This window comes from Helobdella robusta (genome assembly GCF_000326865.2).
Source record: "Helobdella robusta unplaced genomic scaffold HELROscaffold_1, whole genome shotgun sequence".
Classification (NCBI taxonomy): Eukaryota; Metazoa; Annelida; class Clitellata; order Rhynchobdellida; family Glossiphoniidae; genus Helobdella; species Helobdella robusta.
The window spans coordinates 8,736,120-8,758,408 of NW_008703570.1; the positions used below are offsets into that span (position 1 = coordinate 8,736,120).

The 22,289-nt window shown below is 32.4% G+C and overlaps 10 protein-coding genes across 10 annotated transcripts; all 10 read left to right on the plus strand.

Moving 5' to 3' along the window:
- Nucleotides 1–234: 234 nt before the first annotated feature.
- HELRODRAFT_159306 (hypothetical protein) lies at nucleotides 235–765 on the plus strand (the record flags this gene model as incomplete). Its single annotated transcript, XM_009011191.1, has 2 exons — nucleotides 235–546; nucleotides 739–765. 2 exons carry the CDS (start codon nucleotides 235–237, stop codon nucleotides 763–765), a joined length of 339 nt encoding a protein of 112 aa, XP_009009439.1.
- A 4,125-nt stretch (nucleotides 766–4,890) lies between these two features.
- HELRODRAFT_137299 (hypothetical protein) lies at nucleotides 4,891–6,336 on the plus strand (the record flags this gene model as incomplete). The annotated part of the gene is made up of 2 exons (XM_009011192.1): nucleotides 4,891–4,957; nucleotides 6,194–6,336. Coding segments are annotated over 2 exons (210 nt in total), but the record flags the coding sequence as incomplete, so codon positions are not given.
- A 1,218-nt stretch (nucleotides 6,337–7,554) lies between these two features.
- Nucleotides 7,555–7,997, plus strand: HELRODRAFT_63416 (hypothetical protein; the record flags this gene model as incomplete). The annotated part of the gene is made up of 2 exons (XM_009011193.1): nucleotides 7,555–7,590; nucleotides 7,791–7,997. The coding sequence occupies 2 exons, from the start codon at nucleotides 7,555–7,557 to the stop codon at nucleotides 7,995–7,997; spliced, it is 243 nt and encodes an 80-aa protein (XP_009009441.1).
- Nucleotides 7,998–10,008: 2,011 nt separating this feature from the next.
- HELRODRAFT_124932 (hypothetical protein) lies at nucleotides 10,009–11,276 on the plus strand (the record flags this gene model as incomplete). The annotated part of the gene is made up of 4 exons (XM_009011194.1): nucleotides 10,009–10,137; nucleotides 10,415–10,588; nucleotides 10,780–11,118; nucleotides 11,241–11,276. Coding segments are annotated over 4 exons (678 nt in total), but the record flags the coding sequence as incomplete, so codon positions are not given.
- A 1,680-nt stretch (nucleotides 11,277–12,956) lies between these two features.
- On the plus strand, nucleotides 12,957–13,142 carry HELRODRAFT_137984 (hypothetical protein; the record flags this gene model as incomplete). The annotated part of the gene is made up of 1 exon (XM_009011195.1): nucleotides 12,957–13,142. A coding segment is annotated over one exon (186 nt), but the record flags the coding sequence as incomplete, so codon positions are not given.
- A 292-nt stretch (nucleotides 13,143–13,434) lies between these two features.
- Nucleotides 13,435–13,605, plus strand: HELRODRAFT_63307 (hypothetical protein; the record flags this gene model as incomplete). The annotated part of the gene is made up of 1 exon (XM_009011196.1): nucleotides 13,435–13,605. The coding sequence occupies one exon, from the start codon at nucleotides 13,435–13,437 to the stop codon at nucleotides 13,603–13,605; it is 171 nt and encodes a 56-aa protein (XP_009009444.1).
- A 551-nt stretch (nucleotides 13,606–14,156) lies between these two features.
- Nucleotides 14,157–16,077, plus strand: HELRODRAFT_123810 (hypothetical protein; the record flags this gene model as incomplete). The annotated part of the gene is made up of 6 exons (XM_009011197.1): nucleotides 14,157–14,336; nucleotides 14,464–14,520; nucleotides 14,678–14,815; nucleotides 15,111–15,218; nucleotides 15,557–15,827; nucleotides 15,926–16,077. Coding segments are annotated over 6 exons (906 nt in total), but the record flags the coding sequence as incomplete, so codon positions are not given.
- Nucleotides 16,078–16,131: 54 nt separating this feature from the next.
- Nucleotides 16,132–16,287, plus strand: HELRODRAFT_138408 (hypothetical protein; the record flags this gene model as incomplete). The annotated part of the gene is made up of 1 exon (XM_009011198.1): nucleotides 16,132–16,287. A coding segment is annotated over one exon (156 nt), but the record flags the coding sequence as incomplete, so codon positions are not given.
- A 42-nt stretch (nucleotides 16,288–16,329) lies between these two features.
- HELRODRAFT_126308 (hypothetical protein) lies at nucleotides 16,330–16,958 on the plus strand (the record flags this gene model as incomplete). The annotated part of the gene is made up of 2 exons (XM_009011199.1): nucleotides 16,330–16,500; nucleotides 16,665–16,958. Coding segments are annotated over 2 exons (465 nt in total), but the record flags the coding sequence as incomplete, so codon positions are not given.
- Nucleotides 16,959–20,123: 3,165 nt separating this feature from the next.
- On the plus strand, nucleotides 20,124–21,455 carry HELRODRAFT_159310 (hypothetical protein; the record flags this gene model as incomplete). Its single annotated transcript, XM_009011200.1, has 1 exon — nucleotides 20,124–21,455. One exon carries the CDS (start codon nucleotides 20,124–20,126, stop codon nucleotides 21,453–21,455), a length of 1,332 nt encoding a protein of 443 aa, XP_009009448.1.
- Between the last annotated feature and the right edge of the window lie 834 nt (nucleotides 21,456–22,289).

Below are 22,289 nucleotides of genomic sequence, written 5' to 3' on the forward strand. Positions count from 1 at the left end.
ATATAATAAAAAAAACGTTGAAAATGTGTTTTCCAATCATCTTTTTGAATTTTTGACTCAACAACAACAAGCAGATCTTTAAATGCAGAGGCAGCCTTGCTTGATGTCTTGCAGATTATGAAGAAACAAATGTCTTCTCGACTGAATTCAATTCCAAGAATGAAAATTTTCACTATATACTTTAGATATTAAACACTTTAAGAAAAAAAATCCTTAAAAGCGGTGTAACGTCTAATGGAGTATAGAGGTCTGGACGGCCGACCAATCACTCACCCACCAATGTTCCGACTCTTCACCAGAGAGTCTATGACAAAAATTAGAAAAAGAATCCAAGAAGAAAAACAAGCGAAAGATCTTTTGAAGCAGCAGGAAGAGGAACTAGGAAAAGAAGATGACAAAAACAAATTATTATTCGACGAAGACAAACCCCGACCCAACCCGCTGCTCATGCAGGGCATGGTGCTTCCTAGCAAGATGGGCGAATTCCCTCCCGAAATGTGTGGCATGCCTATTGAAGATTTCGACGAGTACTACCACAATAAATACGTTGGTATTTATTTTCGGTGTTTCATTTTTACTAAATATTTATTGAATATTTATTGTTTGTATGTTAAGCCGATTTTTATGAAGGCTTATGATTCTATAGCATTTTTTGTTACCACAAAATAAGATGAAAATTTGTAATATTGAAAACTTTTTCAACGTATGTTGACCTTACTTTGAATTCACTTTCAATAGGTTCATTTGATGTGTAGAAGTAGTTAAGAAATAAATTAGTGCTACTTAGATTCTACACAAATAAATGTATATAAATTTGTGCGTGTGTGCGTACGTGTGTGTGCGTGTTAGACGTCTACACGATACAAACGTGACGAGTACAGTCAGCAGCAACTATGCTGTTAATGTTGGCCAAGAGACACTTCAAGTTTTTGTCTATTCGTTCAATACATTCAAAAGTCTATCACTGCAACACTCGCTTTCAAAGTATTTTTGATATTCTGGTAATAAGTATTAGTCGATACAGAACCAAACTGAGAATGTTATATCGAAATGTTGATCTCGATTCAACTTTACGTCCGGTATATATAGCATATTTTGTGTTTGCTCAAATGACACAGACCCGTTAAAAGTTCAAATGACTGGTTTTGTCTTCAGCAAGAGAGCTCTCCTCTCTGTTTTCAATAGTCTTCCATTTCACCTTAAACGACCGCAGGTCTTATGTTTAAAGTGTCGCAAAAATTTTTAGAGCTTTTTATTTATACATATATATAGTTACGAACATACTGCACGCTGATTTATTTATTTATTTCATTTTTTTTTCCTTAACATATATTTACACTTTTATTTTTAATCATTCTGCTCAATATACTGTAGTATTTAAAAACATTTAGTAGATGCGTGCACGTTGAAGTATATTGCAGAGATCATTGGCTAAAATTCTTCAATTAAAACTGTTTAAATATTGGCGGCATTTAACCTTTGAAAATGTTGTTTTAAATATCATGATGATGACAATTGTTTCTTGCAGACATTTGTGGTGGTGGCCAAAGACAAGACGATATTTCGTTTTAGTTCATCCAACGGTTTCTTCTTCCTCAGTCCATTCAACCCTGTCCGCAGGATCGCCATCTACATCCTCACACATCCATATCCTTTTTCACAATTATTAATTTTAATATTTTATTAAATTATTTTTCCAACTTATTGGTGTTGAAAATTAAAAAGTTATACAGAAAATTTAATAAAAATTTGTTTATTCATTAAAATGTTTCCAAACGTGGAACTCCTTGCGCGTGTAAATCTCTGCGTTATGAATGACGCAATACACTTTGCGCAAATAAAATTTACGGCTTCAGATCATTTTTCAGCTGAAATATTGTTTTACCAATGTTACAGAAATGCAATCTGCAATATTATCACCGTCATCATTATTCTAAGCAGTGATAATAAGAATAATATTAATGTTATTGAAAATCTTAAAAATAATTTTTATCTTCTTCTTGTTTTTTTTTAATTTGTTTTTCCTTTACCGTTCGTCGGTCCATCACGTTCTTCAGCTTGTGCGTTATGTTGGTCATCCTGGTCAATTGTATATTCATGGCGATCAATAGAGAAATTCCGCATACAGAGTTTGTTCTTCACTCCTTCTTTCTCTCCTTGCTTCTTTAATGTTTTCATGTTTTCACTAATTTTTTAATTTTATATTATTTTAAGATTTTCAACTTGTTATTTTAAATATGATTAGCATCATTTTATTTTAAAACCAGAATATAGGTTTGGCTATTTTGTTTTTTTTTAAACTTAGAAATTTGTTACAAATTTGTCTTCTTGATTAGTGAACGTTGAATAAATTTAGAAATTTATTACAGAATAATTTTATACTTAAATCTCATCAATAATTTGAAACGACCATAATTAAAACAGTATGTGTAATTAGTGTTTATTTTTTCTGTTCACATGAGGCAACAAAAGTTAATGAACATCCTATTCGGCAATTTGCATTTCAAAGCTTTTCTTTCGAGTGCTAACATAAAATAGAAGCAACCCATCATTTCAGGGCCACATTCACCGGCATCTACACAGTCGAAGGCTTAATTAAATTGCTGGCTCGGGGTTTCATACTGGCTAACTTCACGTACCTGCGAGATATGTGGAACTGGTTGGATTTCATCGTCGTCACATTTGCGTACGTTCAACAATGTCCTTATAATTTTCGTAAATAATTACTACGCTAAAATGTCTTTACATTCGTGTATTTCTTCACTATAATGTTTTAAAATATGTTCGCGTTTTATTGTGTTTTTTTTTAACTTTTCACATTTTGTCATTTTGCCATATTTTCTTAAAATAATTACATGACAATTTTTGGCAAAAGCTTCGCAATTTTAAAATTTTCTCAAGCGAGCTCTTGAGGTAATTAGATCGGCGATCGTAAAATTTTAGAAACGTTCTGAAAAAAATTGGTGAAAAAGTGCTTTTTGCAGACAATATGAAAGTAGAGATATGAAAATATATATTCAATTACGCAGAAATACTTAAAGATACATAAAAAGATTTACAACTAGACAAAAATTTTTTGGAATTCCTAATTAGCGAAATACATGTTTCCACAATACTCGATACTACATGGGAACGCCAATACATTAAATGTGAAACATTAAGATATATTAAGATACATGACGATACCTGATGATAAATTATGATACACGACGATACGAAAAAATACAATGTGATACATGATGATACGCAGTGAAACATTGTATGGCTTTATACAATGAACAATCCTGAATAGTTGAAACTTTATTTCACTGAGGCTGGGTTATAAATGTTTCAGTACGAAAGTACAGTGTATATCTAATCGCATGTTAATGTAACAGGAAATGTTTTCATTTGTATTCTACCCTAAAGAGAAACATTTAGATGATTTGACCAATTAGTTTTACCAATTTTACAAATTTGATTCAAACATTTAATACAAACAAAAATACGTTAAATATATTAAATAAAATTAACGGCAGCTTTTTTCCAACATCTGTTAGGAAATTTTTTTGTTCAGTGGCTACCTTATTAACTGGCAGAAAGTTGAAGCTAACAAACACTCCATATATCTTCTTAAATTTGCACAACTTTTTGAAAGAAGTTGTTTAAATAATCTCAATAATGAATAAAACATTTTTTCCTCATTTCTCAAAAAACCAACTTGCTACTGTCGGTCTGAATGATAAACAACTTCGGATATTTTTAAGCAGCTATTTTTTAAACTATTTTAAAAACCTTTTTTTCATAACATTTTCTTGTTAGGAACAATGTTTTCAATCATCTTTTTAGCATAATTTTTCTGTGATAAGCAAAGAAATTTAAATAAATATTTTAAGTTTTCAAGTTTAACTAAATTTAATCAGTAGAAATAAAAAAAATAATTAAATATGTATTTAAATAAACAAATTATGCGGATTAAAATGTCAATGTCAAATAGGATTGATTTTAAATTAGTATTATATTTTTATATTATTTGCGATAATCGATATTCATACAAAACTATCAACATATACAAATACTGTTGAAACTCTAAATATATACTATCACATGCTAAAGTATAATCACATACTAAGTTTGATAAACGCATACAAAAACATACCAAACTATAAATACATACAAACTACGTTGAAAAACATGACGGCGTGACAGCCTAAACACTAGACATTAGACTAATTAGACCAACAAGTAGATCAAAGCGGAAGCTGTGATGACATGTTTCTAATTAATTTTAAGTTTTTTAAGTAAAAATATCCACGTTATGTTAAAACTAATACTGCAAAAATGTTGATAAAAAATTTTAGATAATTTATAAATAATACTTTTTAGAACCAATATAAAAAATTTAATTAAAGGAAAAAATGTGATGAATGTTAGTTGAAACTGAGTGTTAACGCCAGTTGAAACATGATGGAAATGTTGGTACATGTTTGGATGTGATGTGAGAGTTTGGAAAGCAGGCGATGTTTATTACATCAGTTATGGATGGCGTAGGGTCAGAATTGTGAATCGCACTTTTATACTTCCCTCCCCGCCTAACAAATAAAATCTGCCCTCAACGAGCCCGCCCGGTTAAACAAATGTTTATTGCGATTGAAGTTTCTATATGCGTGTACGGTGCACATGTGTAGTCTGCACGTACATACGTATGTTACATATTGTACATTCGTTCATCATATATTTTACATACTGTAACATGACACACACACAAACACACATACACACTAACTCAATCGGTAGCCAGCACAAAATCGTTAGATCTTATTTGATCTCCATAAGCATTTTTGATTAATATATTACCGAATGAACACCGAACTGGCCAGGTACATGACGATGGCCCTTGGTGACCTCGGGGGCAAGGTGGCAGTTCTCAGGACCTTCAGAGTACTACGAGCCTTGAAAACTGTTGCTGTTGTGCCAGGTTAGATGAAAAATTTTGTAACATTAATTCTACTTAAAGAGTTGAAATCATGTTTTTATACCGTTTACTTTACGTTGTTTTATATGTGACATTTGTTAAATTAAACTCAATTTATTATTTTCATAAATTGAATATTTCATTTTTTCAGAAAAATTTATACAAAAATTGTTTAAAAAAATATTTAGTCATTATGAATTATGTGTAAAACAGGCACTGAATATTTATTCATGAAATCGACTAGGGCTATTTACAAAAGGGGCAAACACATTTTATAACATCAGCCGATTTTGCTAAAGGTTTACATTTCTACCTATAATTATGAAAATTGATTTAAATGTGAAACGAGTTTAGAAACTGCATTAAATCTTTTGAAATGCTTAAGAACTGCGCTGTTACGACATCCAGTAATCAGTACCTACATTTCTTATTTTGATGTCTTTTTAACAGTTGCTCTTCAATTATTCATAGGTAGGACCTAAAGTTTAATACAATTTTCAAGAGAAATTTAAAATCAGTACAATTTTTGAAAATTATGTGATAATTTAGTCAAGATGAAAAAAGTTTTTGGAATAGTTTTATCAAAATAGTTGAAAAAATAGCAAGAAAGATCATTCGACTGGATTCGTATTTTTATCGTTGAAAAAGTTCAAAATACTATTTGTAGGCTTGCGATGGTCCAATACTGTATCCAATGTTGTGTCAAATATCTCAGGAACCGATGTTGGGTCGGAATGAATATTCGGTGCATCATTTTTCTTAACAATTCTCGATATAATTAAATGTAAGAACATTTATTCATAACTTATTCACTATAGAGCAAAAACAACTTACACGATGTTCATTATTTTATTTTAATAAAATTTTTTTTGTTCTCATAAATATTTGTGTTTATCAGGCTGCTTATTGACATAAAGGTTATTGACAAAGCCCTTTATAATTTGTTGAAACCCCAATTCAAATGCATGTTATAAATTTTTAAAACCTTCCAATCCAAAATCCATAACGTTATTCCATCGCCTACCTACCTCTAATGCCACTTCAACCATGTACATGTACATAGAACATACTTATTTATCCGTTCATTTTATCATTTGACCCCGCAAAACCTTGTTTTCCATGTTTTAGAAATTAACAATTAGATGGTTGAGTGAAAATGCGATGTTGTTTAAAGTTTGATGCCAATAACTCAACGCGGCAAATTGAAATTGAGTCGAATATTTGGAACGTGGCCGTCAGGTTTGAAGACAATCGTAGGAGCCCTGATGGAGGCCGTCAGACGTCTGCGGGACGTCGCCATCCTCTCACTCTTCGTTCTTTCAATCTTCGCTCTCATCGGCTTGCAGTTGTACCAGGGCACTTTGATGAAGAAATGCGTGCGGATGGACAACATCACCTGGTTCAAACTGCTTCCTAACGATGACCAACTATCCTATGCAGGGAATAGGAGTTAGCATGATTCCCCCTCTTCTATTCAGTTATAAGAAAATTTCTACGTTTGAAAAAATAATTTATTAATAAAATAAATTAATTAAAAATAATTTATTAATAAAATTAATTATTTTTAATATAAGAAACTAGCATGTAGCTATTTTTTATCAATTGCAAGGTAACTGGCAAGACCCAGACAAGCAGGATGGAAGGATCTGTGGAGACAGTGGAAGGTTAACAATCACCTCGCAAATTCTTCCTATTTTTATTTTTCCCTTTTTTTCTTCTTCTCATTTTTTATTATTATTACTGTTTATGTTGTTTTCAGTGGCGCTGATGCAGTAGCAAATGGTGTGAGTAGGAAGGTGCAGTAGCTGTTAATAATGATTAGAACAGCTTTCATCCTAAAAAAAGTTTTTTCATAAAAATATTACAATAACAATTACAAATGAATTACGTGATATTCTTATTACAACTATTACCCACGCGCAATTCTTATTACAATTATTACACACGCGCACCGACAAACACATACGAACAAACACCTACGAACAAACACCTACGAACAAACACACACGAACAAACACATACGAACAAACAAACGTAAGCAAACACACGATTTTTCTCGAAAGGAAGTTGGCCCATGTAGCGTGAATTAAAACGGTATCGTACATAAATTATCATAATACGCACCAACCATCAATACAATCATACAGGTCAATGACCACGTTTCAGTCAATTCAAAATTTTTATTTTTATTGACTTTTTTCTAGCCCTTTTTCAAATGACATTAAAACATGCAACTAAAATTTTAATCATTACAATGTAGACACACACACACATACACAAACGCACGCACGTACACACTGACACACACACACACACTGACACTTTTTTCCAGCGCTATTAAATATATTTTCATTAATCCATTTGTTTGCTTGTTAAAAACCATAAAAAATGAAACCAACTAATTAACCAACAAACCAACCAACCATCAACCAACCAACCAACCATCAACCAACCAACTAACTAACCAACCAACCAATCAACCATCCAACCTTAGTCAGTGCAACGATGGTTACAAATGCGTGTCATCAGGCTTGAACCCAGATTTTGGCTACACAACATACGACAATTTTGCATGGGCTCTACTTTGTGCTTTCCGACTAATGACCCAGGACTACTGGGAGAATCTTTATCAGCTGGTTTGCCTAATCGTATACATTTGATTTATTATTTCAACGTAACTTTTTGTTTCGAATAAATTTAAAAAAATAGATTTATAATTATTAATAACTGATTTGTTGCCAGTAAAATTTAGATATAAAATTAGCAGAGATTTCAATTATTAATTTATCATTCTTTCGCTGAGTAAGTCGAACAAATTCCCAATTTACAAATGAAGACGTTGAAAGCAAATGGGCCTGGCAACGTGCTGTTCTTCATGATCGTCATCTTCCTCGGCTCCTTCTACCTGGTCAACTTGATACTCGCCATAGTGGCCATGTCGTACGACGACTGCAGGAAGCAAGACCAAGAGGCTGAGGATGCAGAAGCTGAAGAAGCACTAGTAACATTTACTTCTTTCATTTTTTTAATTTTGAAATATTAGATGTTGTATGAAAAAAATTTTTAAATCAAAATTTACTGCTAATATAAAGTTACAAATAAACTGAAACACAGGCCGAAGAAGCGAGGCTGCAAGAGCTGGAGGACGCGGCGAACAACGCTGCACTGCAGCTAGGCTCGGGAAGGTTCAGCCACTCAGACTTCTCGAGCACAAGCATCGATCAATACTTACCTCGCAAAGTCTTGGACAAGGAAGCTTTGAGTATGAAATCTGAATGTGCCGCCATTGGCTATCAGAGAAGAATGAGTCTCATCAACAGTTCAGGAAAAAAAGTATTGCTAACAATTTATTTAAATACTTTTTTGATACTATCCCATTCATATTACCCGCAGCAAATTTTGCGTCAATTAATTTTAACAATATTTATCATTAGGAATCCTAGAGAAATAAAAATTGAATTTTTTTAAACAATTAAATAATAATAATAATTAGATATAATTTCATATTTGTTTAAAGATAAAATATTTAACTTTTCCAGATATGTTCCAGTCTGCCGGGCTCCCCAAACCAAATAACGAGAAGTCGCAAGTTTAACTGGAGTCACACAGGGCATCAGACGGCGAACAATTACAACGACCCTTACAGTATGAAAATGCCAGGTCATTCCCAGCAACAGCAGGCATACTTGGCGGCATACCCAGCACAAGTCATGTTGCCAGAACACATTCACAACAACTACCAATTGCAGCAACTGCAGCAGCAACACTACAATGACAAACGACCTGTGGTCCTACCGTGCCTAGAAAATGTCGACTTACCATTCGCAGATGATTCCACTTTAAACACGCCTTCAGCTGATCATTTATGCAATTTTCAAAACGCCCATAACTTCATAGCCTTCAAACAACGCTTCACAGCAGTACCACCAAGGTTTTTGATTGTTTTTTTTTATAAGGCTTGAAATTTTACAGCTATTTAAAATCCATTTAAAATAATCTCATCATCTTCAGACAATTTTAAACATTTTTAGAGTTCAAAAGACAAAAACATAGCAAATTGAGATAACATTTTCTTTATTTGTTAACTTTTAAATTGATTAATTTTTGATTAATTAAATTTACTCGAAGTTATCATTTTTTAATTTGATGACTCTCGATTTTAAAGATTTCCAAATCGGCGAACAAGTTATTCATCTCCGCTCGCCCAATTTTCCCCAAGAAACTTTGAAATGTACAGAAACAGAGCAGCACCAGACCGCAAATGTGAACCGACACATTTCCACTGGACGACAACAGGACGACAGAGAACCAATGGAGGACCACCGACATCTGCCGCTAGAAAAAATACTGGCGTCAGTTACATTTCAAATCTTTTCCATTGTTGATTCTTTTTTAAATTTTCTTTTATCACTTAACACTTATAACGTTTTTTACGGCAGGACTTCTTCTTCGGTCGTGATTTTGACACTTGCAAAGATAAGATGTTCGCAGACAACCCATTCATATGCCTCACTCCAAGCCCATCTTCTGTCAATTTGAAAGGTTCTACTTTCATGTTTTTGAAATATTATAGTCATTCTTATTTCTAAACAGTTTAAATGTTTACAATTTTCAAATTTTTATTTACAATTTGCAAATTCTTGTTTGATAGTTTCCTATTTACTAATTATAAATTATCATCCACAGTTTACAAAATCATATTTAAATTTTACAAAATCTCATTTTGTATTTGCAGACGTCTTAGTACTGAAAGATCTTATAAACCACGCGTCTGGAAAGAAAAGTAAGTAACATTTTTAATCAGATTTTAATGTAACTAGCCTAAAGTATAACTATCTGCATTCAACTTGTAATAAAATCAGTCTGCGACTTCTTTCAAATACCAAACTTAATTGAAGAAAAATTATTTTGAAAATTTTTTCTTGACATTTTCAGATTTTTTCGGGTTAGACGAAGGCCAGAGCAAGAAAGAATTTTTCAAAACAAAATGTCATCAACTGCTGTTTGGCTGGCAGTGCCATCCGAACTGGTACTTGTTTGCCCATTTTGTTGAACTCTTCATAATGGACGCGTTTGTCGACTTGTTCATAACACTGTGCATCGTCATTAACACGTTATTCATGGCTATGGAACACGACGGCATGACACCAACTATGATTGCCACTCTCAAATATGGAAATTATGTTAGATCAGTTTTCACCGCATATCTTTTTATTGAAAATAACTTCAATATCAAAATAAGTTTAATCCAAATTTGTACTAGTATTTTACGAATTATAGAATGATTCATCATTTTTATACCAACAAGTACCTGAACACTTATTATTAGTTTATCATTAATTTAAAATTTCTATATTTTCTATCTACATATTTAAATGACGATTTATTTTATTGACATATTTGTAAAACATAAAATTTTCTAACTTTGGAACGACAGTAATTTTTTAAATGATCAATTAGGTATTTACCGGTATTTTTACTGTGGAGGCAGTTTTGAAGATATCAGCACTTGGTTTATATAAATACCTGCAAGACAAATGGAGCTGTTTCGATATTGTCATCGTCATTTTGAGCCTCGTTGAACTGGGATTGTCTGGTGTGAAAGGTCTTTCCATTTTAAGATCCTTCAGACTGGTTGGTCACTTTTAACCGTTTTTCATTTTAATTTTTACAATAATTTTTGCTACATATTTCATTGAACCAATGTTGATACTAACTTATTAAATCATCCGGTCTTTTTTTAATTTAATTTGACAAATATGTGGAATACAATTTCGAAAAAATGTATTGAACAATTTTTATGCGCTGTAATAAATCATTTGCAGCTGAGAGTCTTTAAATTAGCCAAATCCTGGCCAACTCTCAATCTCCTGATAGGAATTATTGGTCGAACGATGGGCGCGTTAGGAAATTTGTGTTTCGTGCTGTTGATCATCGTCTTCATCTTCGCCGTCATGGGTATGCAATTGTTTGGACCAAACTACTCAACCTTTTTTGGGCACGAGATGCCCGGTTGGAACTTCACGGATTTTCTTCACTCATTCATGATTGTTTTTCGAGTTTTGTGTGGGGAGTGGATAGAATCGATGTGGAATTGCATCAGATGTTCCGGCTCTATATGCATTCCATTCTTTCTACTCACTATGATCATCGGCAATCTTGTGGTTTGTTGTCTATTAATTATTTACTTTGTGCGTGTTTAATGTTAGTCTTAAATAAAGCGCCAAATATTTCAACGTTTTCTATTAAATTATATTTTTAATCTCGAACTCAAACTTTGAACCAGGTCTTAAACCTCTTCCTTGCCTTGCTCTTGAGCTCCTTCGGAGCTGAAAGTTTAAAACACAGTGAGGAAGATGAAGGACCAAACAAGCTGCAAGAAGCCATCGACAGAATCAACCGCTTCATTGTTTTTGTTAAATCTAATTTTTTCTACTGCATCAAAGTATACAATTTAATGGTTTATTTTTACTATTATATCAATAAAACTTATTCATATTACAAACTATTTGGAAATATTCTGATTCTTCACTGTAAAAATCAATCAAATATGCAAATTCAAACATTCAAATTAAAAATTAAATACTATTCATAGTCAAACAATCTGACAAATATTATGTATATCTGCGTGAAAGTAAGCCAAACCACTAAGAAAGTATCTTCTCGTAAAACGACACATTTGCTATTCTGATAAAATGTATAAAGTAAATAACAAAATCCTTAGTTTTTCTTATCTAGTTTTTTTATTATCTAGTTAACAAATTTGAACGTTTATTCAGTCCAGAGGGAAGAGGAAAAGAATAAGATCTGAGCGCGAAGAAGGGCGTGAGCGGACACAACGACTGACGAAGAATGAGCAGTACGAAAATGGTCGTGTGAATGGACAGGATGTCAGTCTCATCGACCTCATTGAGGGATCGCCGCACCATCACCATGGTTTATCTGCACCCACTTGTTGCCATTCAAAAATTGAATCATTTGTTTCTTTTCTTATCTGCATTGATGTTATAATTTTAAATTATATTTATTAAACTCGAAGTTAATGGAGATGTAAAAAGTTATTATAGCCAGTTTGAAAAACATTTTTATAAATTTTTTTCAGCAGGTCTACATTCAGGAAGTTACCATGCGCACAAGGCTGGAGACACGATGTCACATGTGGCCTACACTTCCGTACCCGCATACGGTCTGGTCTATTTTCTGAGTCATCATTTAGAGGCCGTTTATTATTTTGCACGTGGTTTATGTTTATAAATTATTTTATATTTATTTTTGATAACAATTTTTTATAAAATTTGAACACAGAAAAAGGCGAAGTCCAGATCAAGGTAAACCAGTTTTCAAATTAAAATTAATTACTCTTTCAATTGATCATTTGGTATCATTTTAAAGTGTTTCCAATCGAGTTAAGAGTACAGGATGTCCTGAATTAATTTTATTAACGTAATTTAAAACTAAATTAATTTTATAAAAGTTCTATACTGTATTATCTTATTTTATTGCAGCAAATGTGCAACGAAGACCGCATGCAACTGTCTCACATGGTGCCACTGCTCTCGGGTCTGACTTACACAGGGATGCCTTCCCATCACAGCGTCAACAGTTCTTCAACATCATCGCCAACATCTCCCACTGTTTCTAAAGGGCATGGTAGTCAGCATAGCGTTTTGTCCAGCAGTAACTACTCCTACTCCGCCGAAGACCTTCCGACAACCGGTCAATTTTATGTTTCAGTTCAATTATAGTCAAATGTTTAATAATGTCGTACAGTTTTGATTTTAAACAATCTGACACATCTTTTTTGATTTTTTTACCAAATCACATTTCAAATATGACCATTTACTTTATGAAACTTTTCACAATGTTACAGTAGAGTTAATTTTACGATGTCGTACTCGGCTTAATTTAAAACAAAACGAATTGCTTAAAAATTTTTCAAACACGTAACAACACAGGAAAAGTGATAGAAGGTCCAGAAGTGCACGAGGTTGAAGTGGTGTTTGTCAAATACCCCGACGATTGCTGTCCTCAAAGCTGTATGAACCTCTGCAAATGTTTTCAATTCATTGAGACTACAAAAGTCGGTCAGACCTGGTGGGCGTTCAGGAGATGCATGTTCGAATTGGTTGAGAACAACTACTTTGAAACTTTCATCATCGTCATGATTCTCTTAAGCAGTTTAGCTTTGGTTCGTTCGCTATCAAGATAATAATTTTATCCGTGTATTTTTTCATTCCGACGTAACTCCCACAAATAATTATAATCTTTTTAAACTTTCAAAATTATTTTTTTCAAAATTATGATTCAAACAAATCCTATTTTAAAAAGTATTATCACCGCTGCTTTTTATTTCTACGCTCTAATAAAATACTGGAAAATAAGCAAGAGTCACGTAGTTGAAACGTTTGTACCTGCAGGCAGTAGAAGATGTTTACATTGAGAATCCAGAGAGGTGGCTGCTGAAAACTTTTCTAAAGATTATGGATAAAGTCTTTACCGTCATATTTTTATTTGAGATGTTCATCAAACAGTCTGCGTATGGCTTCAAGAAATATTTTACAGATGCTTGGTGCTGGCTCGACTTCGTCATCGTCGTTGTATGTTCAATTTCATTTATTAGTAGCCGTTTAAATCTAAATTTCATTCATTAGTAGCCATTTTAATTTCAATTTCACACGCAAAATGTTATGCTGAACGTGAATTTAAAATGTTGTTATTATACGTAGGTTTTTTATTTAATTGTAAAAAAATTAAATAAATGAATAATTGCAGATTTCACTGTTGAGTTTGTTTGCTGAAAGTGCTGGATATGGTAATATTGGAGCCTTCAGAGCACTCAGAACTTTGAGAGCTCTGAGGCCTTTGAGAGCTGTTTCGAGATGGGAAGGCATGAAAGTAAGTCTCTAAAGTTGACGATGATCATTGTCTAGTATCCGACAATATTTTGTGCAAAATTCAAATTTTAATAAAACAATAATTTCATTATATTGAGTCAAATTTTGACACATATTATTAACTGTTAAATTAATATGATAATTAATTAGCTAATTAATTTGATAATTAAAATTCATTTGATAATTAATTAGATTTATGCATTAATTATACAAAGGTTGTAGTAAATGCCTTGATACAAGCTATTCCTGCCATCTTCAACGTGCTACTTGTCTGTCTAGTTTTCTGGCTCATCTTCAGCATCATGGGAGTCAACCTGTTCGGCGGCAAATTCAAGCAATGCTTGGATGCTAATAAAGTAAGAGTGAATGTAACAGATGCCGCAAATAAAACTGACTGTGAAGCAAAGTTTCATTTGAATTATACTTGGTACAATCCCAAAATCAACTTCGATAATGTTCTGGCTGGATATCTGGCTCTATTTCAAGTGGTCAGTTCGTTTATACGATCAGTTTAAAAGACTAGCATTTAAGAGCATTTTTATTTTAAAATTATAACAAATTTCTATTAAAAAATGTTCATTGCAAGATTTTATTGTAAATATTTTTAACTACAAGGCTACTTTCAAAGGTTGGGTTGATATTATGGACAACGCTATAAACAGCAAACCAGAGGTCATGCTTGTTCAATCATTTTCACAGAATTTTCTCTATTTGTGATTTTAAAATCAACTCTTTGAATTAAAATTTTTCTTATTTTATTCATTAAAAAGTTATTAAATAAACCAGCTAAATCCATGTTAACGCTCACGACAATTTTTTGAACAACCAGGAAGATCAGCAACCGGAACATGAAGTACGATCAGGAATGTACATGTACTTTGTCTTCTTCATAGTTTTTGGTGCTTTTTTCACTTTAAACTTGTTCATTGGTGTCATTATAGAAAATTTCAACATGCAGAAGAAAAAGGTTAGTTTATTTCGCTAATGAGAAACTCTCATTTGTATTGAAAATGTTTTTGCTAATAAATCTATTTTATTTGGCTTGCTGATCGAGGCTGGAATGCTATGATTTATTTTTATTTTTCGGATTTAGACACTTTTTTATTTATACAAATGGCTTTTATCGGTTCATCAATCTTTCTTTCCTCCTGAAGTCAAAATAATTATTAAACAAGAAAATGATGAAGAAAATTAAGTTTCAATAAATAATAATATAATTGTTGATATGATACGAGGATTAATATTTTGAATACATTACAAAGGCTGGTGGCTCACTGGAAATGCTGATGACTGAAGACCAAAAAAAATATTACAACGCGATGAAGAAATTAGGCTCCAAACAACCACAAAAACCAATTCCAAAACCAAAGGTTTGTTAAGAACATTATATTGAAATTGATCTCAACACTACTACCATTTCATTTACTGACCCAAACCTCATTTATAAGCTTGAATACTAACCCAAATTATTAACTACCAACCCAACCAAAATAAAAGTTTGACAAACTGGTCTTTAATATTGATGACTAAACGAATGGGTGATTGACTAATTAATTAATCAACTGATGACTGCTATTAATTGATCAGACTCAAAAAATGCAAACGGTTACATTTTTTTATTGAAAAGTGTCTAATTAGCAAAACGTTTAATTAGTGATTTTTTTGGAAATTTACTTAGTCAACAGTAATTGAAATGAATAATTTTCAGATAAAAATTCAGCTGCTATTCTTCCAATTGACGACCAGTCAAAAATTTGATATTTTCATTATGATAATCATTCTCTTGAACATGATGACAATGGCCATAGAACATTACGATCAATCCAAAACTTTGGAGATAACCTTATTCTATGTCAATATTGTCTTCGTCGTTATATTCTCCTGTGAATGTGTCATGAAACTAGTGGGCTTGAGGCATTACTATTTTAAACAACCCTGGAACGTGTTTGATTTTGTTGTTGTCATATCATCTGTGCTTGGTGAGTGACAATTTTGAATAACGTTTAAAAAATTAATATTTTAATTGAAATTTATTTTAAATTTTAAAACTAAAGACTAATAACAATTTTTTAAATAGCTACTGCTTTTCTTGATCAAACTGAACATATGAAAGACCTTCCAATATCACCGACTCTTTTGAGGGTTGTTAGAGTTTTTAGAGTTGGACGTATATTGAGACTGGTTAAATCTGCCAAGGGGATTCGTACTCTACTTTTTTCCTTGGCCGTGTCTATGCCGGCGCTCTTCAACATAGGCTTGCTTCTGTTCCTCGTTATGTTCATATACGCAATTTTTGGTATGTCTTTTTTTATGCACGTCAAACATACAAAGGGGATCGATGACATGTTCAACTTTGAAACATTCTTCCGAAGTATGATTATGCTTTTCCAAGTATCCACATCAGCTGGCTGGGATGGAGTGTTAGCAGGTTTGATGAATGAAGAATTCTGCAATAAAACCCAAACGGAAATCAAACCAAATGGAGATTGTGGAAGTTCAGGTGAAGCTGTTTTGTATCTGGTCACCTACCTTGTTATAAGTTTCCTTGTAGTAATCAATATGTATATTGCTGTGATTCTTGAGAACTTTTCACAAGCCACCGAAGATGTTCAGCAGGGATTGACTCAGGATGATTTCGACATGTACTACGAGGTGAGTAGGGTTATAAATAACTAGATCATTATTAAAGTTGTTAATGGTATGTTTGCAATGTTCAATTAATTAATCTAAACAAATTTTAACTTGTTTGATAAAGATAAACTATAAATTTGTAAAATTGATATTTATTTTTAAAATACTATCTTTTCTGAATCAAGGTCTGGGAAAAGTTTGACGAAAATGCTACACAATACATTCACTTGAGCAAGTTATGTGAATTCGTCGATAGTCTGGAGCCTCCACTTCGCATTCCAATGCCCAACTACTACAGGCTGGTATCTCTCGACATTCCAATATGCGAAAACGACATGATTCACTGTGTTGATATTTTGGACGGTCTGACTAAAAATTTCCTAGGAACGTCTGAAGTAACTGGCGATCTCGGAGACATCAAGAAAGGTCCCGAAAGGAAGAACTACAATCCTGTGAGTAGCACTTTAAAAAGGCAAAGAGAAATTTTTGTTGTTCGTTTGCTGCAACAGACTTGGAGGAACTACGTAAAGCAGAAGCAGCGAGAGGCAATGTTGAAAAGAAATGCAGACCGAACAATAATTACCGTTGACGAAGTCGATGAGACATGACACGAGTGACCGAGGTGATAAAAATGATGCAGATTACTGAAGGATACGACACATGAGGCAAGTTATTTAGATGAAAGGCAGAATGAAGGTGACAGAAATAATAAAGAGGTTATGTGCTAGATAACACAGATAATTAAAATTTTTACTATTGAGGCTGTTAGTTGAAACTTGGAACATTTTTTTACAATATGTCGTTACAATTCATCCATGCGTGGTTCATAAATGCGTTTGCATTTAAAGTGCAACAATATTTTAAGATAGAATAAAACAATATTTTTAGAGCATTTCATCTTAATTAAATGAAAATGTAAACTGTAGAAAATATATATTCTTATAAAATTTTAATAGCGATAAAATGTTAACGCTTGTCCCTAAAGAATGTTAACTGTTTATATTAAAACGTATTTTCCATAACTGTTCAACAAAGCCGTGTAATGTAACAATGACTTCCATATATTTTTGGGCTGCTTGTTGTTTCCTTATAGCTATTCAGATGTACCAACATTAATGATATTCAATAAGATGAACATTTCTTCTGTTTGTTGCGTGAATGCTTTAATATGTCTTGTAATGTAAATTGCCAGTTTTATATAACTGCATGAATTATTATTAAATTAAGCGTACCGTTAATGATCCACACTTTTCAATGAGTTCTTAGAAAAACAAGTTTTTACAGTTTAAATTAAGTTTATAGAAAAAACATCAACCATTTTTGATGTGAAAATGATTTTTTTACTTTTGGTTTTGATTAATAGCGGTACAATTGATTGTATTCGACTTAGATGCATGTGTTTCGCATTTCAGTTGTTTCTCTTGTTCATCAATATACGTCCGTTTTACAATACTTTTTCATTTGTGAATAATAAAAACACACACAAAAATAAAATAAGCTCGGGTCGCATGATATGCTCTGTTTAGATTTTTTGATCTTCAGCGACGTTACGTACATGGCGCCTTAATTAAGGTTAAATAATTATTCAAGTGGTTCATACGTTCATCCCTGCTCTGCTACATTGCAACACAATGCTTACGTTCATTGTTATATCAATTTTTTTTCATTTCAGTTTGTAAAAAGTTTAAGAAACGATTCTAGCAATTGCCAAGTTTTTTTTTGGCTAGTACAGATAATAATTGACTATTATTTTTCATTTCAGACTTCAGTTTCTGAGAAATTAACATTTTAAATTGAATTCTAAAATGAGAATTTAGTTTAAATATCACTCACTTCTTGTTGAATATCACCTACCTGCAAATGCCATACACTAATAAATCACGTACATCAAATAAATAAAATGTTTTCAAGTTAGAGCAGACTATTACTTGCATTATAAGATGTTGTTTAAAAGGTACGTTTTAACTTTTGAGGTGTTTATTTAATTTGTAAAATTCATTTATATATATATATATGTATATATATATATATATATATATATATATATATATGTATGTATAAGTTTATAGTTCAATATTAATCAATGTTGTATTGTAACGTGAACATCCATTGCGTCCAACTTTAATCATAATCACATTTATTAAGAACGTCATCATCGTCGTCGTCGTCGTCTTCATAACAACATCATCACCATCATTGTCAACATCGTAATCATCATCACTGTCATTCTCAAATAGCTTTGTAATTATTATCAATGTCAGTTATTACGATGATTAAATCCCCCACATGACAACCAACCATCAACTGTGTAAATTTTAATTTCGGATTCAAATCATTACCATTCGTCATCACTATTAGTTAGTCCTTCATTAATATTATCATCATTAGTATCATCATCAGATTTGTTATCATCATTATTATTATCACAATTTTTAATATCTACTTATTAATTATTATCATCTACACAATCGTCGTCATCATCTCCAAAATCATCATCCTCACCTTCACTATCATCATCATCTTCTCTACAACCATCATCATGTTCTTCACAATCATCACCATCACCTCCTCGTCGTCATCCTCACAATCATCATCGTCATTTATATCATCATCACCATGAACAAGTGTAAGCCAGCCACTCACACTTGCAATTTTGTGATTTTAAATGATTGCCGTTGATTAAGTTTCTGTTGTTTTTTAAAGAGGAAAACAATTTCTACCGAAAACATTGTCGTGTCAACGATGAAATAAAGCCTTGTTATTCTTCATTAATCTGATCTCGGCAAACACGTCCCCATCATCGCTATACTTTCAAGAGCGTGTACGCGAAGTTCAGTGCACGCGTAAGACTACAAACAAACGTAAGAACACATACAACCTACACATGCAAGTTCATACATACAGGCTCACATACGTAGATATATACGTAGATACATACATACATACTTACTTACTTGTTACGTACAAAATACATACATACATACATACATACATACATACATACATACATACATACATACATACATACATACATACATGTCTTCAGTGTCACTCATCATGTTTTGGTTTTAACATACATACATACCTACATACATACATACATACATACATACATACATACATACATACATACATACATACATACATACATACATACATACATACATACATACATACATACATACATACATACATACATACATACATACATACATACATACCTACATACATACATACATACATACATACATACATACATACATACATACATACATACATACATACATACATACATACATACATACATACATACATACATACATACATACCTACATACATACATACATACATACATACATACATACATACATACATACATACATACATACATACAAGCAAACATCGGTACGTATGATTCCATGCATGTCTTTATATGAGTGTGTGTATGTATGTATACATGTTTGTATGTGAGTATGTGTGTATGCATGTTTATTGCAATTTATATAAGATGGCGCAGTGCACAAAGGCAAACACTGAGCATGGTTTGCTGACTCTTAAACATTCCGAGTTGACGTTTGCATTTATAAAGTCGAGCTCATTCGAAGCCACGTTGGAATAGTTTGCAGTTCATACGCAAAATAAAAATGTTGGAATTTGTAGGAATAATTTTAATAACTTGTTGCCTACATGAACTAGATGGATCGTCGTGTGCCTGGTGGAACACGAACTACGAAGCTTCTTCCATTCTCCATTTGTTCAAATGCCGCAAACAGGACAGGAGTAAATGTTATTTTCAATTCTTCAACAACATCAACAAAGCGCAAAGTAATAGATCAATGGATATGGAATTATTTACAGAATCAAAAGCCGATGGCGTCGAAACGAAGAGCACTTATCAGATTTTTAAAAACTGTTCCGAGCAGGTTTACAATTTTACAAGCTCACTTGTAGAAATACAAAATCAGGAACACTGGTACCTCTTCTGTTTTTTCATTAAGGAAAAATTAAAAACGTGTAGAGAAACAGCAGAACAATATGACGATCATTTGAACGAATGTATCAGAACGGTGCCGCTGGGTAATGCTTCCAACTCTGAAAACTGGAAAAAGTATGTTCATCAGATGTTCGTTCAGTTAAAACTCCACAAGTTAAAATACGCTAATAAAATTTGGCATTATTTATTTTCCGCCAGCAACCTGCTATCTGTAATCTTCTTACTGACCACTCTCATCATTTATATCATCATCGAACACTGGCGTACCTTCCCTGGTAAATGTATTATATGCATTATATTTTCAAAAATAAGCTACAACCTGTCTTACATAGCAATCGCATTAGACGTGGGTGATGATGTGTGCATGGTGCTCACATTAGCTGCATGGTACTTTATATTCCTTGATGTTTTGTGGCTCAAAGTGATGGCTTTTGATCTTTTAATGAATATAATGAGGAGGAAGAGAAAACACACACCGTGCAATTTTGCGATTGTTTCGATTTATGTTTGCGTATTCACTCTACTTCTCTTTCTTATTGAATTTCGTCTGATGATAAGGAGAATACAGAAAGAGGATGCCTTGATATGCCAATACCACGTTCCTGTCAAGTTGTTGTTCTCATGCTACATCACCATCTACGCCTGCAACGTCATCATATTTTCGGCCATCTATATTAAAATTAAAATCATTCTGGGCACCGCAACTAAATCAGTTGCCAAATCTCTAGAAATTCCAAAATTTATGCTACGAATCTGCTTGAAGTTGAGCCTTACAATAATCATCGTGATTGCTTTTGTAGTGTACGAAACGACGTGTGCATATTATCTGATATTCATCACGAAACTTCACGGCATCTACATTTTCTTCGTGCTCGTATCTGATGGATACTGTTTGCAACTTTTGAAAATTAAACTCAACCATCTCACCAAAAAAACACAAGTCAATTCGAACGACTCGCTGAACGCCATCACTGATTTGTGATCATCAGAGTTATTTTTTGCGATACATCATCTACATTTTTTTATAATATTAATAGTGTATATTTTTGATCACCTTTTTTTAAATAATTTACATAAATGCTGTAGTAATGTGCTAAAACATTTGCATTGCATAAAAAAATAAGTGTAATTTTACATGTATGTAGCAACTGTATTTAAATCTGTCTGAAGTTCAATGCAAATATTTTCATTTTTATTCATCACATTTGTTTTGCTTAATGCGCATTTTAAATGTTTACAAACATAATAATTAACAATCACAAGAATATATTTTTTAAATACATTTTTGGCTATGAAAAAAATTGGCGAATGAAAGGTGTTTTGCCGATAAGATTAGTGATAATTAGAAATTATGAAACTTTTCTGAATTATTTCAGTCGAAGCAAATCATATCCAAAATTAATTTACTTTTTAACTAGTCAAGTTCATAATGTGGAACTTTACAATTGTAACTGAACAAAGCAGACGTACAGATCACGAACAAAAGCGTTCGAGTAGTTTCACACAGCCAACAGTAACAAGTAATGTTACGACTTTTCAAAGCATATTTTGTTCGTAAATGGCATGATCTCGGCAGCCTATTGTAACCTGTGTAACTTGCCACCAGACAGACTTACATCGTCACGTCAACCAAATCATATGCTAAATGTTAGGCGTTTGGTGAAAAATAAGAAATGTGTTACAATTGATATTGTGTTTTGTAAAAAAAGAAAATAATTAATATTAATCTATTAATCAATTTTCTATTAAAAATATAAATTAGCCAATACCAAATTAAATTAAATTAGTTAAATTAACAAAAATAAACATTACCCCT